General features: G+C 43.4%; 1 protein-coding gene across 2 annotated transcripts in view; it reads right to left on the bottom strand.

The window, feature by feature from the left end:
- Positions 1–18,691, bottom strand: part of ets1 (v-ets avian erythroblastosis virus E26 oncogene homolog 1) — a 41,615-nt gene that overhangs the window by 14,787 nt on the left and 8,137 nt on the right. The window contains exon 1 of one of the 2 annotated variants that reach the window (XM_019864962.1): positions 9,579–9,903. The exons of the other annotated variant lie outside the window; for it this stretch is intronic. Coding sequence (XP_019720521.1) covers positions 9,579–9,645 — 67 coding nt within the window. The 5' untranslated portion in view covers positions 9,646–9,903. Of the gene's footprint in view, positions 1–9,578; positions 9,904–18,691 lie in introns of those variants that run through there. 2 annotated transcript variants of the gene reach the window in all.

The raw sequence follows: 18,691 nt of genomic DNA on the forward strand, positions 1-18,691 counted from the left end.
GGATGAGTCACCAGCCTGTAATACGATCTTATGAACGGGAGGTCTCACAAGTCTCCCTCACTTTTTAGCGTCTCTGGTGTGACATCACTGTGGGATCTGTGCCATCTCACAGCCTCTGTTGGAGACTCGCTTCATTCATGAAAGCCCAAACTGCAGCTTCCACTCTTGTGATGCAATGATACAAGCATCGCATGCAACTAAGCCCATACAATGGGACAATATGCCTTTAATCATTCAACTGAACTATAATTAGCCTTACAGAGTTTATTCGGTGCGTGACTGTGGGTTGGTGTGAGAAGCAGCTCCTTGATGCTTTTCCTTGCTCTTAAAAAACAGTTTAAGAGTCCATTTTCTGTGGCTACGTATTCACTTGCTGTGGGTATTAGGGAAAGTTGCGGGTTCAGGTAAAGGTCAGATACTTAAGCTCCACCACACAGGTGTTTCCGAATATGCCATATGATGCATCTAGTTGCAGTTGCAGCAGAAAAAAAAGGATGCCTCGGTTTTTATGCCAAAGCCTTACAACTGGTATTTTAAGGGATGTGCATCTACCCACAGATGACCGGAGGCGGCAGTCGTATCTGGGAGAACATCTGACGGAGATCTTATCAGGACCCATGGTCGCAGACCATGGGCTCATACACCCGACAGATCTGAAGGGAGCCCATTCAGCACCGCAGAGTGATGAAGTGCCGGCTGAGGGCAACAGTGGAGCAAGAGGAGGAGGGCGGCATGGCACTCTGGTTTTAAGAGCGCTGCTTGTTCAGACAGCTGTTTCGATTTCCATCTCGGTTCCAAGGACCAGTCATAAAAGTGTGGAACCAGCTCAAACCGACATGAAGGCCAGACTGCCTCCCAAGGCAGGACGGCACTGGCGATATCTGAAACACAAAGCCGGACCACGCCTCCTGCACAGACCGTGATGCTGAAACCGTAGTTTTATTCTTAGACAGCAACCACTGTATTTTGGCTGCCCTGTTGGAGCACAAGCCTGTGGTGGTGTGTCGAGGCTGTGCAGCACGAGGCCACTCCTGCTTACATCTGTCATTGGCAATGAAGCTGGAGTTGTCCCGAATCATCACCACCGCAGACACTCCGGCTACTGAAGCAGACAATAAGTGAGACTAATACAACGCGGCTGACACACAATTCCTTCTATTTCCTCTCCATAAGTCTCGGAAATCACATCAGCTTACGATGTGCTAGTGCGATTGGCTTCTGCTTAACCCTCTGCCCTTGGGCCTTAAGGGACGCTAAACATCATTTCACGCAGAGTTCGATGGTACTTTTGCTTTGCGGCAAGTGGGGAAAGGAAACTAAACAACTTTCAGCATGATGTGGTTGCCAATGTGCTTGCGTAACTGCTTATAAGCAGAGTTCTGAGTTGACAATGTGTGAAAAGGCCTGTGGTTTAGGTGTGCCTCAAGTTTCGGTAGCACACTTTAAACAGTGCATCACTCAACCTTCTTTTCTTCTTTAAGTTAAAAACAAAAAAAAAATTAAAGGAGTGTAAAGACTGCCATTTGTCACCTATAAAATTACAATTAATAGGTGAACCGAGCTAAAATGAATAGTAAAAAAAATCTTTGTAGTACCCCAATTTGCCCACAATAAAGGCCTCACCATCTCACACTGCTGTCAATGTCACTCCACTGAGTTCAATATTTAGAATTTTACCAAGCATCTTCCCACACCAAGCAGGAAAAAAAATAAAACATCCAGTTGTTCCACTGGAGAATGCAGGTGGTTCGAGTACAGGCCCCCGTCGCCGTTGTAAACAAACAGGAGATGCTCTGGGACTGTTTGGGCATTAAACCAAACAGACGATCCATCTGACAAACAGTTTACTCTGCGTTTTGCAATTTTTCCACAAAACATGGCCTGTTTCTTTCATCTAAACTGAAACATTCTCCAACCGGGTCCCTTATGCAAGTGTGCATTATTTGTGGCAGTCAAATCATCACCCCGCCACCCCCGCCCGTTCCTCTTGACTAAACCGAGACCCAAGTCCTAGTGGTGGGAAAGTATACATGCGCAGGAGGTAAGCTATGGGCTACAGATGGATTCTTGATAAATAAATGCCTCCCCCATACTAGTGTCTTCATCCCACATGCTTAACATTCCATCTCCGTATTACAATCACTAATGTATGTCACCCAGCTTTCTTATATTCCTCTTATGTGACCAAAAGTGACGAGTGGCCTGAGTGGCAAGACTGCTTCAGCACCAGATTAACGACTTTTCTATTTTAGGCCCGATGTCGACTCTGTGGCTATTAGGAGCATTAAAACATCTGGCAACATCCCTCAGTTTGCTTTGCTTTAAGATACATTTGAGTTTTTTTGAAGCTCACCAGCTGAGCTCATAAAAGTTTCAGAACAAGTCTGTCAGATGAGTGGAAAATTTCCACTCAAGTGTTTTGCAATCCGAGATGGGTTTGATTTGAATTGATCATGGACGATAAAAAAATCTGCTTCTTATTGTCTCTCTCTGACTCATCCCATGAAAGTGTTGGGTGCTGGGGGGGTCGGGGGGGGGGGTGCATTCGAGTCACACTATCAGTGTGACTGGTCATGACGAAAACAAATGACCACGCCTTGTTAAATTGTTGCCTATTGACTCACAATGTGACCACCTGACCATGTAAATATGCATTAAACAAACACTAGAACAATTTCTTGGAAGCCAGAAACTTTTCTCTTGATGCAGAAAGTACGTCTTACGCGGCCATGTCGTTAGTTGATGTAATTAATAAAAATAGAAACCAAAAGAAAAAAAAAAAAAACCACCACTGGGGAAAAATGTGTTTTGAATAGTCGTTGACACGTCTGTGATAAACTGTATTTAAGAAGACTTTGGCAAGTAATTTGACTCAGTTAGGCAGAATACAGTTAAGTACACTTTGTTGAAGTGTGACAACACACAAATAGAGCAATTTGTTCAGGCAATTTTGTTTTCAGGTATCGCACAAAGCAAGGATTAACACCTCACACCAAAGCATGTCCTCTCTAAAAATGTCTTGCGGTCTTAAAAAAAAAAAAAAAATTTGACATTTATTGGCCTCCTGAAAATATTTTTCTCCTACTTCACGACAACCACCTAAACTAAACATTAGGCAGCAAAGAGTTGGACTTGACAGAGCCACCCGCCCAAACACGCCTTTCTTTATCAGGTTTGTTTGGCAAGCCATTCATTCAGTACAACATTAATGTTTCTCTACAGTTGTAGCTCACTTGCTCACCTTCTGCCAAAAACCTTGCACATTGTGTGAGCAGGTGTTGTGCAGAAAACACTTGGAAAAGAGGAAACAAGCGAAGAAAAATCTGGAATCTATGCAGCAATCTGAATAAGCAGCATGGGCCCAAGTGCCGAAACAAACCAGCTGGGTCCCTAGACAGCGACCTAAAACTGAAAGAAAACTTCTATTATAGAATAGAACCTGTCTTAATGGTCCGATAGATGTCATGTGACTGACCCCCTCGTGTGCATTTGTTTACAGCGCCATGTTGGCAGAAGAGTAGTGATATCGGCAGAAGGATTTACAATGGACAGCAATGATAAAATTATCATTTATCAGTCAACATGCTGAGCAAGTGAATTCACATCTGACTTTGATGCTAAGGTCATAATGAGACACATGTGCAAGATGGACAGTTTGGATTCTTACTAGGGCTCGGAGTCGTACACAAAATCTACATCCACTACTGTTATTGACATTAGTGACCAGATCAACTGGAATGGGTTACTCATTGCACTTTTGCCAAAAAAACACATCAGAGTCCAACAAATGAAACATCCACTTGCGTGCATTTAGAGTATGTAGCTCGTTGTCTTTATCAAAGCTGACAGCGGCGCGTTGACGCAGCATGTCAACCCACGGAAAGATTTTCCTTTTTAGTTTAGTCGTACCATGGCCAACAATCGTACCATGATGCGCTTTTTTTTTCTCTTTAGTCCCATTTTATACCCATCTTTTGTGTTGTACTAGTGTTGCCTATTGACTCACAATGTGACCACCTGACCATGTAAATATGCATTAAACAAACACTAGAACAATTTCTTGGAAGCCAGAAACTTTTCTCTTGATGCAGAAAGTACGTCTTACGCGGCCATGTCGTTAGTTGATGTAATTAATAAAAATAGAAACCAAAAGAAAAAAAAAAAAACCACCACTGGGGAAAAATGTGTTTTGAATAGTCGTTGACACGTCTGTGATAAACTGTATTTAAGAAGACTTTGGCAAGTAATTTGACTCAGTTAGGCAGAATACAGTTAAGTACACTTTGTTGAAGTGTGACAACACACAAATAGAGCAATTTGTTCAGGCAATTTTGTTTTCAGGTATCGCACAAAGCAAGGATTAACACCTCACACCAAAGCATGTCCTCTCTAAAAATGTCTTGCGGTCTTAAAAAAAAAAAAAAATTTGACATTTATTGGCCTCCTGAAAATATTTTTCTCCTACTTCACGACAACCACCTAAACTAAACATTAGGCAGCAAAGAGTTGGACTTGACAGAGCCACCCGCCCAAACACGCCTTTCTTTATCAGGTTTGTTTGGCAAGCCATTCATTCAGTACAACATTAATGTTTCTCTACAGTTGTAGCTCACTTGCTCACCTTCTGCCAAAAACCTTGCACATTGTGTGAGCAGGTGTTGTGCAGAAAACACTTGGAAAAGAGGAAACAAGCGAAGAAAAATCTGGAATCTATGCAGCAATCTGAATAAGCAGCATGGGCCCAAGTGCCGAAACAAACCAGCTGGGTCCCTAGACAGCGACCTAAAACTGAAAGAAAACTTCTATTATAGAATAGAACCTGTCTTAATGGTCCGATAGATGTCATGTGACTGACCCCCTCGTGTGCATTTGTTTACAGCGCCATGTTGGCAGAAGAGTAGTGATATCGGCAGAAGGATTTACAATGGACAGCAATGATAAAATTATCATTTATCAGTCAACATGCTGAGCAAGTGAATTCACATCTGACTTTGATGCTAAGGTCATAATGAGACACATGTGCAAGATGGACAGTTTGGATTCTTACTAGGGCTCGGAGTCGTACACAAAATCTACATCCACTACTGTTATTGACATTAGTGACCAGATCAACTGGAATGGGTTACTCATTGCACTTTTGCCAAAAAAACACATCAGAGTCCAACAAATGAAACATCCACTTGCGTGCATTTAGAGTATGTAGCTCGTTGTCTTTATCAAAGCTGACAGCGGCGCGTTGACGCAGCATGTCAACCCACGGAAAGATTTTCCTTTTTAGTTTAGTCGTACCATGGCCAACAATCGTACCATGATGCGCTTTTTTTTTCTCTTTAGTCCCATTTTATACCCATCTTTTGTGTTGTACTAGTGTGACGCTAGCAAAAATGCGAAGCTAAATCGTCTCTCAGCTCCGGTTCAAGTTTGTAAACTCCCTTTCATTTGTTAGCCGGCCTACAGCCATCCAACTACTTCAAGCGACTGCTCTAGTGTAGTGAATACATGGCACTAAGGCCATGTGCACTCCCCGTGTAAATACTGTTAAGTCAGACAAAAGGAGAGGGGACGTGTCATCCAAAACTTCCTCTCTGACGACAACATGCTATGACCATTCTGACTGGAATGGGAAGATTCTTTTCTGTCCTGCCAAAATGGCATTGTTTCCATTTGGCGCAGTACACTGTGGAATGCGCGACGCCAACGTCAAGATGATGTGGAGCCATGAAGCAGAACCAAAAAAATCCTAAAGATCCAACTATGTAACAGATACTATATAGACCCGTCACGTTCAGTGAGGAGGCAAAGGGCCGACTACAGGCTACATGAAGGTGAGGGGATGTGAAACTGAAGGAGTCAAGAGGAACATTTGGGAGAAAGCAGATTGAGTGGGTGGGTGTATAAAGCATTGGAAAGAGTTTGAAAAGCTAGTTTTATTTCGTCTGCCAAGCCACATGTTTTCTCTTCGCGCTCGTGCTTCAGTTGTGCAATGTGTGAGTCAAAGTACAGGTTGCAGACACTTCTCATCTTAATTTTTTAGCATATTGATAAGCCGCCGGAACCATTAGTTGGCCGCACCTCGCGCGGTCTTTGGCTCTTTCAAAAACCCGCCGCCCCTTCCCCAAGCTCACACCATATGTTTGCTATTTAGCAGACTGCTGGCGTAACACGCCTTGCTTTATGACTAAGTTTTATAAGCAATGATTAAGGCTTGTAGTCGCTTGGGAAACTAAGATAGGGCCCGACGAAGTGTCATGATTACATGTTTATGCGGGCAACATGGCAGATGACAGGCCGAACAAGGAAGCAATGAAGGAAATGCCAACTTGATGTCACACTGAACTGTAAAGAAAGGCGGGTCATTCTGTAAACCATTTTCTTTTTGTATTTGCAAGAACTTAAATCTTTGGAAACATAGTAGTCATTCACAGTAGTCATCGCAACGTCGTGTAAAATAATTGTTCCAGAGAATTATAACAACATGAAAGCTCCAATGTCTATTTCATCCCTATGCCCTGCCCACTCAATTCAATGACTGATCATCTGATCGACTGAGGGTGACACATGACATAAAGGGGACATACTGACCTAGAAAGGGCTTTGATTCAGTACGCCATTTAGTTCCCAATTTGGCAAAACTGTAACATGGACAATAATGGAAAAAAAACATGGGCATGGCTCGCTTTAATTGGCTCAATTCATTGACAGACCACATCAAACAAAACTCTGATCGGCCAAACAATGTTTGCACAGCTGCCAGGCGGCCGCGTACGAGCTAACTATGGCATATATTACACAGCACACACCACAAAAAGTGCTAACACAAAGACACTAAAGCGAAATGGAATCTTACGCAAAAACAGCGCTCTGGCATAACTCTCCTAAGCCATACCAGAGTGGGAGGCACAGCAGAAGAATCGGGACGTCTTAAAAAGGCTCTCAAGACGAATGAGCGGAATGCCACTTTGAACGCAGCATTTTTATCAGATAAAAGTTTGCCGTCTGAACTCCTGCTCCTCTATGCCACCATGCATGACGCATGATCAACAGGAACATTCCTGTCTTTCGCTAAACCCTGACCTTAATGCCTAACCAAGACAGCTGGAATTTTCTGCTCACTCCAAACTGGAACTGACTGACAACTTTCTCTGATATTAGATTCGAGAAAAACAGAAAATGAAAAACTCCCAAGGCCTTCCATTTCAAAATAAGGGTATATTTTAAAATGGAAGACCTTGGATTGGACTGACGAGCCTTATTTTAAATTTAACATACAAATATTATGCCGGGCTATTACAACAGTGGACTCTTGCAATCTGAATTATTTTTAGTAAATTGCAGAGATTGACTCAGTGTCCATGACGACATCAGGCAAGTTTTCAGCTCGTTGAGCATCGAAGGCCACATCTGGCCCATCCACAGTGTCTGACCGACCGTCACGTTACTTAAGTCAAAATAAAACATAGAATATGCTATGTTTTCATTTTAAAAGTGATGCATTTATTTTGATGTGCACGTATGTAGATGGTGCAAGCAAGCAAGAGATATAACGTCTATGCAACCTTGCCAACATAGCGACATTTTGGTCCTAATGTTGGTAACATTCTTATTTCCTGCACGGTCGACGGAAGAGGGCCTCGGGTATTTGCTCAGAAAATCGACAGTTTCATATACTGTACGTTGTCTGTGTTATAATTCATCACCGTATCGTCTTCATATGTCACTGTCAATTATATCTTTTGTCCCAGTCGGCCATCGATCTGTATATCAAATGATTTGGAAGTCTTAATTCGGAACGGCTTATGAGTTGATTGTTTGTGCTCAAAATGTCAGCACTTTAAAAACATTTGGAAAAAAATTGTTTTCACCGTTTTTATTTTCATGTCGATGAACTTTAAGGATGTTGAAATCTGACTTAAATGAATGCATGTAGAGTCAACTTTTTTCACGGCAACAGTTCCACACTAAAATGGATTTCTTCAGTTTCTATTCTTTTCTATCGCAATACGAACAAACTAGAAGTTTACCAGTGTCCAGGAACAAATTGGGTTTGAGCCACTGTAAACCATTTCAAAATCTGTGTTGGATTCCAACTCTTGTAACTTGGCTTAATAAGGAACTGATTACATGACTGGAGGAGTACAAAAATGCAATGTTGGCCTTCATTGAATGACCCTTTGACCCTGACCATTTTTGAGTTCCCACCCCTGGAGAGAGCTCAGTGACTTTGGCTAGATTGAAACTTCACACTTGTCAGATGAAGAAATAAAAGTATATTGAAAGCTTATGAACCCATTTAGCTTATTAGCATTATGGATATGCAACATGTGCTTGCAGGTGTTCTGGGAAACCAGGTGGCCACAGAACGAGCCCTTGAGACATCCAAAAAGTGGAGTTGTTTTAAGTTATTATCCCCACCGGTGAAGATTTGTTTTTAGGTTGTTTAAATGAGCTTTGTTGAAATTATGCCTTTGTATCTTCAGGCTAATTTCTTCTGCTACTTTTGCTTGCAAAATTTAGGCCCATTGTTCTCGATCGGAGCAGGACTCTTTTACTGTTTTAATTAGCACACTTTTGTTAAAGCGTAAGAGAGTAAACTGTAGGTGCACAAGAGGATGCATTCATTTCAAGTACAGTATTGCGTAAGCCTAAATTGTTTTTGCAAGATAACGTGCACTGTGTTAACACGATCACTGGAATGAAACGTCGGCATGGGTACTGACAAGGAGAGGGCCTGACGCAGTAAGTCAGGCCCGACTTGACATGATTCACACAAACCAAGTCAGTTTTTAAAAACCACATTTGAGCTTCGAAGGCACAGGAGGCTAAAAGCTGCAATTAAGTGCAAATAATGCAAATTCCTAAAAATAAACAGACACACACAAAGCGAGTGAAACCCACAAGGCTTAAAACCTAGCTGACAACAGTTGTGGTATTTCTCCGGATTGCCCCTGGAGTAAGCCAAGAGTTCCAGGCAAGCGGGGTCAGCAGATAGGCAAACCTCAACACTGCAGATTCATCACCTCAGCCCGCCTCAGAAAGCCAAGCGGCGAAGAGAATGGGGCTACTAAAAGGAGGGAGGAGGGAGGGACAGGACCAGGGAGTTGGTGATGGAGGGGACGCTCGAGCCTCCCTTGCTGACAGCAGCCTTGGCGGGGTCAAGGATGAGAGTTAAGCTGGAGATAAACACGGAGCTCGATTGGGATCAAAGCGAGAGTGAAATACACACTCAAAAATAAAAGCAACGCACAACACATGGACGTGGGAAAGAAGTTAAGACGTCAAATGGGCGTGCGAACTTTTCCCACTGTTGCATCCTGGTCTCACGTCTCTCGGATCACAACATGATTAATTCCATCATGAAGCAGAAGCTATTCTATGATTGCGTCACTGTCAGATGCGCTGGCATGATTGCATTTTTCTCAAGCGGCGTCCCACATTGAGCAACCGTGAAACTGAAATACGCACGTCATGTCCCTGGTAATTAGCGCGAAACGAATGGATATGATGTACCGTCGCTACGTACCCAGCCGCACGACACACACATGTATTGTTTAAAAAACAACTTCAATAATTCGACTCACCGTCCATCTTTTCAGCCTTTATGATTGTCAACGTCGGCTTCATATCGACAGCTGCCGTCATGATCATCAGAGCAATGTGCCGCTTCTATTCTAGCCGCTCCGATCACTCAGTATCAGGGAGGGAAACTGGCGCGCGCCGATCGCTTTGAATGGAGCCTCGTTCTAGTCTCGAAAACTCAACCAAAATTCTGGTTTCGGTCACTTCCAAACTTGGCTGTCTTTCTCCCGGCACACCGTCTGCCCACACTCTTTTTTTCCTCGTTCTTTCGCACACACTCACACGCTCACTCACTCCTTCCGCTCTGTCCCTAACGAGGGGCGTTGCATCGATGGAACGACGGCAGCTGAGATGGGCGGTGCTTGGCGGGGTTAAGGCGGGAGGGGGAGGAGGAAGGTGGACGGGAGTGCCAGTTGATTCACAATTCAATTACAACAACAACACACACACACACACACACACACACACACACACACACGCAAAAACGCGCGCACAAAAACGCGCGCACAAGAACGCACGCAGACTAGGTCTGAGTGTACCTAGTCCCCAAACCACCATGACACACAAGTTTACACGTTCCGGAAAATGATGTTGCAGATGTTTCATCGTGATAGAAAAACAGAGAGTGGAAAATATAGCAATCAGGGGCTGTTTGACCTGTTAAATGCCGTTCCCTTCTCATTTAAAATGTTCATTTAGAGTAATTTAGTGATGAACCAAATCGGGCCATGTTTCATTTAAGAAGCATTGCCTGGACTAGAATGGCGCTCATCAATATAATTTCCCATGACAGTACACTTTTCAGGATATGCTCTTATAATACATATTCCATTAATCAGAATGAGTCAAAAACTTTTTCATGATTTCATTACTGAATTTATTGGGTGAAAACGCTATGTCTACCTTATATCTATCAAAATTAGTTTGTGCAAGATGACAACGTATGTTCCAACGTGCTTTTTGTGTGTTGTGTGTGTGTGGGGGGGGGGGGGGTGGGGGGTTTTGTGGTTGTGGGGGTGTGGGGGGGGGGGGGATACTTTTATTATCTAAAATAGTCAAAAACAAAGACCGTGCATGGCTTCCTGGAAATCAAATCAAAGGTTTTTGGGGGGGTTTCTGCCACAATGAGGAAAAAAAAAAAAAAGGAAGAGTGTGGTCTGAACTAACCACTACTATTAAGAAACACCTTCCATGGCAACTGGAAGATTACAGAATAGAACAGTAATTCCCTCTTCTGCTGTGAGCAAAAGCCGGCGTCCAGAAACGTTGGAGGTTCTTCAAGAACACATTTCTTCCTTCCCCCTGAAATAAAAGCCTCTGTTCCAATCCACCCGCATCACGAACAACCTTGTTTGTACTTCGTCTTAAAGGATATGAACATCAATAGGACTGCTTGCAATGCATGCGAGTGTTTCTAAATGGGATGATGTGGATGGAGGCAGAGGAGCCCGGGATATCGATCACGTATGGATTTTCAAACCAGCGCCACTTCAGCAGTTCCATTAGCGGGCCTGGGTCAGGTTTCACTGCCCTGACAGGAGCCTCGTTTGGGAAGTGTGCTGGTGGGTTCTGTGGCGAAGGGAGTTGCCTTCGCAGCGGGGCGAAGAGGGGGAGAATGGACTGGGAGATGAGGGGGTGGGGGGGGAAAACTTGTACTTCATCTTAGTCAGTGAGTCTTTCTGAGTGGACATCTTTGTTGTCTGTTAATGAACTCCCTTGTATCTGTTTTTAAAAGGACAGCCTGCGTACTTTGGTGCCTTAGGGTGGCAATTAGAGTTTTTACGGTGCTGCTGACTAATACTCAGCTGGTGCTACTCAACACCGGTATAGCTCTATTTGTCTTCCTTGTTCCTTACCATACATTTATTGCAGAAAAAAAGTGTATTAACACAACTGAAGATTCGAGGAGCACAGGGGTAGGTGTTGGTATAATATGCCATCAAATATTTAAGGTGCGTCAGAATAACCAAGTCCAGGATCACTTTTTGGTTCCACTTGAAACGGAAGAATTCCATTGATGGTTTACTGTATGTTCCGGAGCTACTGTATAAACATTGTTATCTGTTCATTGGGTGACGATAAACGAAAGAACCGATAGAGGGACATACCACAGAATCAAGGAATTCAAAGTATGGTTCTCGTCTTTTCGAAATTCACTGGCACATTGTGTGGTGTTACCATTATATTACATAATTTGTTTCGACCAAAGCGGTGCAGTTCAGTACAGACTAGATCGGTGAACCTGATCGGGCTTGCCTACACGCCCAGCCGCGGGTATGTAGGTAAGCCTGATGCTAAATGCTGTGACATAACAGCATACCAGTGAGACAGCACATAATTAGGCAATTAAGTCAGAACAATAAATACGAGAGGATACGGAACGATGTTTTAACATTTTGTTTTCCTTGCCTTTGAATTAAATTCATTACGTAGCCTACAGAGGCGTATCATAAACACTGGCACCCAGGCTTGGCTTTTAGAGAACGCTTACCGTCCTCAACATTGGGTGATGGCTACAATACAGAGAAAAGCCGAAAAACTGCAATGGTAACATTCCGATTTCAAACCTTACTATGGGGAGCACAACCAAACTACTTGGCTGCTTTACAAAATGGCTGATCTGGACAATGATGAGTTCTGTCCAGCTTGTTTTTTTTTTTTTTTTTTTTTAATAGGATCATCACATGATCACAAAGATAGCCATGAAATGTGATCAACTGTGAACATTCAGTGCCATGATCAGATGCGGCAACATTGCACACTGCACAAAGTAAAAAAAACAACCATTGTTGGAAGATACGGTGTCATTTCCTGCTTTGACAAAGGTACTGCACGTTTACTTGAGCTAAAAATAAACTGAAAAGTTCACTGAGAACATTTGGGAGCAGAAAGTCTGAGAGCAGTTTTGTAATGCTCTTCACCTGCTTAAGGCCGTTGCCATGGTTTTGACAGTTGACTGGCGTTGCAGCAGAGCACATCCAGCTGATGCTGCAGTTTCTCTGGCACATCTGTGTCTCTTGCACGTCTATAATCTCCAAATGGAGCACCTGCTCCTTTTACCAGACTTTACTGAAAGGTTATTGAATTTGTGGCAATGCATACGGCTGCCGACTGAATGTTTTTCCCGTTCGTGTCAGACGAACCCCGTCTGCCCGACTTGGGTTGTTTATTTCGAGTAGCGACGCCCTATACGCATGTTTTTTTTTTGTCTGCATTCATCGTTTCAAATGTAATGGCTCAGATCAAGTAATCAATGCAAAGAACGTGTCTGATAATGTGCGCTCTGTGTGAATGGGCGTTGATCATGCGATCAATCAGTCGCTCATTCTCAGGCAACTCACCATGGGCACAGATGGGCGATGGACGCGCGCGCACGCGCATGCAAGGGCGCAGACAGTGAAAGAGTAAAACAGTAGGATCTTTGTGGCTGCTGTCTTGTGGCTCTGTGGCAGCTCTATCAGTGGCTCAGGCTGTCTGAAGGTGCCACAGGCTTGATGCCCCCCCCGCCCCCCCTGCTGAGATCTAAGGCTGAGCTGGCTGACTCGCAGCATAACTTAAAGAGCGTTTATTTGCGTGTGCGTGTGTGACTTTCCAATGGTGTTTAATGCGTTCTTGTGTCTCTTTCCCTTGTGCCTCAGCATTCCACAGTCTGTTCAGTTTGCGTGTGTGTGTGTGTGTGTGTGTGTGTGTGTGTGTGTGTGTGTGTGTGTGTGTGTGTGTGCGTGTGTGTGTGTGTGTGAGTGTGTGTGTGTGTGTGTGTGTGTGTGTGTGTGCGTGTGGTGTAAGTGCTTTGGGAGAGTAGAAGAGCCCCCCTGAATAAAGGCTTTTCTGTACAATTAGCTTTGCTAAAAAGGACATCTCTTCCTCCATTAGTGGCACCACGTGCCCCCCATCACTCCATTGTGCAGATAATTCAATTATCCCCACCCCCCTCCGAGTCTTTTTGCCTCCCAGACCTCCCTCTCGTCGTCTTGCCCTCCCTCTCTCCCTCCACCCAGCCCGTGAGGTTGCCAACATGCTCTCAGATAAAGCTCTGCTGAGGCAGCTGAAGGGAAAACGCATCCGTCCGCGGCTCTAATTTGGTTCACACTGAATGAATGAAGGTTGCGGATCGGGGGGAGTAGACGCACGCAACTGCAGCTTTATCTATCAGTCCTTGCTGAAAACATCACACGACTTTTATTTATGTGTTTGTTTGTTTTTTTTCATCATACTCATCTTTGAACCACAACAACACTCAAGGGTGCCATTTGATTGTGAGCTTCAATTTTTTTCCACTTTTCCATTGCTAAATATTAGATCGGGCAGATGGATAGAGAGAAGCACTTGACAAGATTCTCAACAGTCCTTGTCTTAATGCAAGTATATGTTTGTGCTCAGTTTATTTGCTAGTTGACTGACATTTTTCCAGTTATATAATATTTTGACTTCATCGCTGCATCGTTTTCTCAGAACAATCTGACTTAATTTAATTCTCCTCAAAGAATTATTCTTCTCTCTTCTCTAAAAATTCTGACTTGAATTCTCATACTACAATTACTTTTTCTTGAAAATCATGACTTTATCCGAAACCTCCCCCAACTTATTTTCTTGTAAAAATTCCAACTTTATTCGATCACTATTATTATTTTTCTCATTAAAGCTTCACTTTCTTCTCATAAAGTGTTGACTATTTCTCGCAATATTGTGATTTTTTTCTAGCATTACGCATTCACGTAAGATCACACTCATACTTTGTACTTATATCTACAACTTCATTTGTATAGTTTTTACAAATTATTTTGCGACATCATCCTTGCCAAATTGTGACTCCTCCCAATAATATGACTTCATTTTATGACATTCAGACATCACTGACAGGTATGTTGTGCTCCCCTCAACGTCTGAAGAATCCTGCCTAACTTGGATTATGAATTTCGGGGAGCATTACGTGTTTTTCTTCTCGATTGATACAAAGCAAATGTGACGAAATGGCTCAACCAAAGTAAAAATCCATGCTTAGAGCATGTCTGACAATGTACAAGCTACATTTGTGAATAGGTGACATTGAGCAACTAATCAATCATAATCACTCATTCTCAAGGCGGCTCAACGCAAACCCAGATGTGGAATGGACAGATGCATTCAGGGAGCACACAGCCCAACAGTAGGATCTTTGTGGCTGCTATCCAGTGGATCAGTGGCAGTTCTATCGGTGGCTCCTGCCATCTTAAGGGGTCATACTATGACTTCATAGGGGAAGAACAACTTCGCAATGTCATATATATATATATATATATATATATATATATATATATAAAACAATTGGACGTCACCGAAGAACTCCCTTGCCTAATAAAATCGTAAGAGTCATCGTCAGCAAGTCTTTCGGTACTGCATGTTCTTCAGCTGTGTGCAATTCGTCGTTGCAATATGAACAGGAACTGACAAAGTCTTCATAGAAAGTCAGCACACGGAACTCAAGGAAAGGGAAGTTTAAATATTTAGCTGACGCTTTCGATGAGAGTGCCTGCAGAAATCCGAAGTTCAAAATTTGACCTCTGACCCCGAGTTATTGGCGTCCTACACGAGGCATTTTCCGCAATGTCTCCTCATTGTCAGTATAATGACTGAGCACATTGGCATCATAGTCATCGTAATGATTATTTTTTTCAGTTTCTGATTGTTTGCACAGTGGTCGACTGGTTAGCATGTCTGCCTCACAGTGCACAGTTTTGATTCCTCGGCCTTCCTGTGTGGAGTTTGCATGTTTTCCCCATGCCGGCGTGGCTTTTCTGCGGGTACTCCGGTTTCCTCCCACATTCCAAAAACATACATGATAGGTTAATTGAACAATCTAAATTGTCCCTAGGTGTGATCGTGAGCGAGATGGGTTGTTTGTGTATGTGTGCCCTGCACTTGGTTGGCAACCATTTAGTTCAGGGTGTACTCCACCTACTAACCGAAGACAGCTGGGATAGGCTCCAGCACACCCGCAAAGCTCATGAGGATAAAGCAGTTCAGATAATGGATGGAATGATGGAAGGAAGTTCTACGCATACAGTACATGCGCGTATTGTACATACAATTACTGCACTTACACTGTGGAGTTTGTTTGTGTCCTTCACATTCATGTATCCATAGGACAAATAATTCGACTCTGAAGAACATAACTATGTACTGTATTTCACAAGCTGTAAATGTCGGGGACAAAGCTGTAAAAAGGGGGGACAGAAGCCACAATCAAGGGTACCACCCCAGTAATAAGCCAATGCATCCCTTGAGGTCCATGAATGTGTAAAATATAGTAAACCTGAAATATGTTACGTGTTTTCTGACTTTATGCCTGTGACCTCTGAACAGTGATAAAGGGAGCACAGCAGCTATACAGCACATTCCTCCGCAGTTGTCTGTCGCTTTTCCGTGTTTACACTCTTGTTTTGTTTTATTGTTGGAGGGGGGAAGTGTGCGCTGGCCTGATTAGCATCACTGTTTCCTCCTTTCCCATAACCCCCCAAAGACCCCCGGCGGGCCCCTTGTTTACTTGGAGAAATAAAAAATGGCCCTGCACCCGTGTGGACGTGCCCCTGAAAGCCCCCCTCCCAATATTCCCCCGCGGCGCTCCACACGTCAGCCCCCTGTTCCACGTCCACACGCCCACTCGACTCCTCTTCTCCCACCATGAGCGCCAATCCCGCTCCTGTGACTTTCGTTCCTCTTATCTATCCTCTCTGCACAACCTCCTTCCCGCCCACTCACTTCTTACTTTCCACCATGTGATTACCCCCTCGCTTTGCCAAAACCCCCCCCCCCCCCCCCCCCTTGCCCGCCCTTCCAAGTGTCCAGCTGTCAAATCACATCAAATAAAACACAGGCCAATGGTCCCTGAGTGCCAGATCACAGCTGTGTGGACTAAATGGAAGGACATTTTTAAAAGTACACTGATCTCAGAGGTGCTAAAGAGTTAATGTGTGTGTGTGTGTGTGTGTGTGTGTGTGTGTGTGTGTGTGTGTGTGTGTGTGTGTGTGTGTGTGTGCTTTGCTGAATGGGAGGATGCTGTAATACAATACTCAACAGAGTGCATGGTGGGAATTTAATGAATGAATCTGCGTCTACAGTGCATCCAATGTAGAACGGTCGTGTCGGTCATTCACGGGCAAAACTGCACATATTGGAATAGGTAGCCCATCACATACACGCGCACAGACACACACACACACACACACACACACACACACACACACACACACACACACATACACATACACACACTCACACGCATATGCACAGTGAGAGTTTTTACAAGGAAGGTTCACACCAGCGCGGGTGTCAGATAGTGTGAGTGTATTATGGTGCTGGGCCAGTATAAACATGACCATGGCATGGCTGTAGGCTGTCAAGAAGCACACTGTGTGACATCAGGCTCTGGGCCAAACATGCGATGGTCCCCTCGCATCCAACATCTGCTCTGGACTCTTTCTCATACAATCAACATGTCACTTTCACACCTCCCCATTTTGTCTTCACAGCGGGTGGGTGGGAGTGGGAGTTTCACCCTCTGAGGAAAGTTGGACATTTTTACTTTCATTTTTTTATGTGTATTCATCTGTCACCTTTTGCTTCAACAAGTTAAAATTTATACTTCCCCCCTAAATTCTTGCAGTGGATGAGGATGCTGTATTATGAGTCAATATTTGTCATGCAAGTCCGCACTTATTCACAGTACACTCACTTTTAGAATATCAGTGACAGATTTTACTTCACACATCAAAAGTGCACTTATGTAAGCCGTTGCTGTCAAACTGGAAGCTTTTGCTGTAAAAAAAAGTGACCAGTACGATACTGTATTTTGTCATTGAGTATAGTACTGGAAAATTAAATGCCCCATCGGAGCAAAAATAAATTCATACATTCCAGCACTATCACATTTTGTTGTAAAACAGTGGTGCATTAGGTACAGGTGTCAAACTCGAGGCCCTGGGGCCAATAACGGACCACCATTTAATTTTATGCGGCCCGCAGGAGCAAATCTTGTGCATCAACTTCCATGATTCTTGCAGAAATCTCAACCAAAATTTCTAAATGTCAGATGTAAAAATAATAACAGATATGTTTCAAGTGATTTGTGTTATGAAGCCCCCTTTTACAGTATCTTGAACAATAGTTGCACAAATTATTGTCGTTGATGTCCGATTTGTCAACTCAACTCAACTGTATTTATAGAGCACTTTAAAACAACCATCGCTGTATAGTAGTTATCCATCAGTTGTAGTGTGCATGTAATAATATGAGGAGATGAAACATTTGTATGGTTTCACAGCCTCTAATAGCCCTCTGCGGGAAACCATAACTATCATGTGGCCCGTGACAAAAATAAGTTGGACTCCCTGCATTTTGGGAAGGGGACAAAAAGAGAGGGAACCATATTCTTGTGGTCCCCATTGTTTTCTTGACCACAAAGGAAAACTTTTTCGTCCAGGTACCACTGGACAACTTCAAAAGGACGTTTGCAACCTGAACGTAACCTGCCATTGTGCGTCAATGTGATTTATTGCCTTGAATATGGATATATTCTTTACTAATTTACAGCACTGTAACAGGCTGGTTTCATTTAATGATAGCTAATTCATGCAACGTTGGATTCTTTTTATTTGTTTGTATTAGTCAGTGACAATACTGTTACACGATAACTTAAATTCCATAGCCATTGACATTTAATATGGAGCATATTGCGTTTTGATAGTCACTTCTTATACCAGTGAACTGATGCGTCAAAAAAACAGAAGCCTAGACAGGCGCTAGAAGACTCTTATCAGTATCTCCAGGTGGCTAGAAAGCTCCTCAAAATGCTGTGGAAATGGTTCGAGGATTTAGGAGCAGAATGAACCCCCCCACCATCACCACCACCCACGCATCCACCCAAAAGATAAGGTCACAGCGAGGTCACTTTTTTCCACTTAGCAAAGTTTATGTCAACTCTTTTGCGCTTGGAGCAACCAAGTGAAGGCTGCAAAAGAGTGTGTCTCTGGCAACAAACACCAGCAAATCCCATCAAATACCGGCTCCTTTTCATACACACACACACACACACACACACACACACACACACACACACACACACACACAGAAACACACA

The sequence above is a fragment of the Hippocampus comes genome, unplaced genomic scaffold (genome assembly GCF_001891065.2).
Source record: "Hippocampus comes isolate QL1 unplaced genomic scaffold, H_comes_QL1_v1.1 scaffold276, whole genome shotgun sequence".
Taxonomy (NCBI): domain Eukaryota; kingdom Metazoa; phylum Chordata; class Actinopteri; order Syngnathiformes; family Syngnathidae; genus Hippocampus; species Hippocampus comes.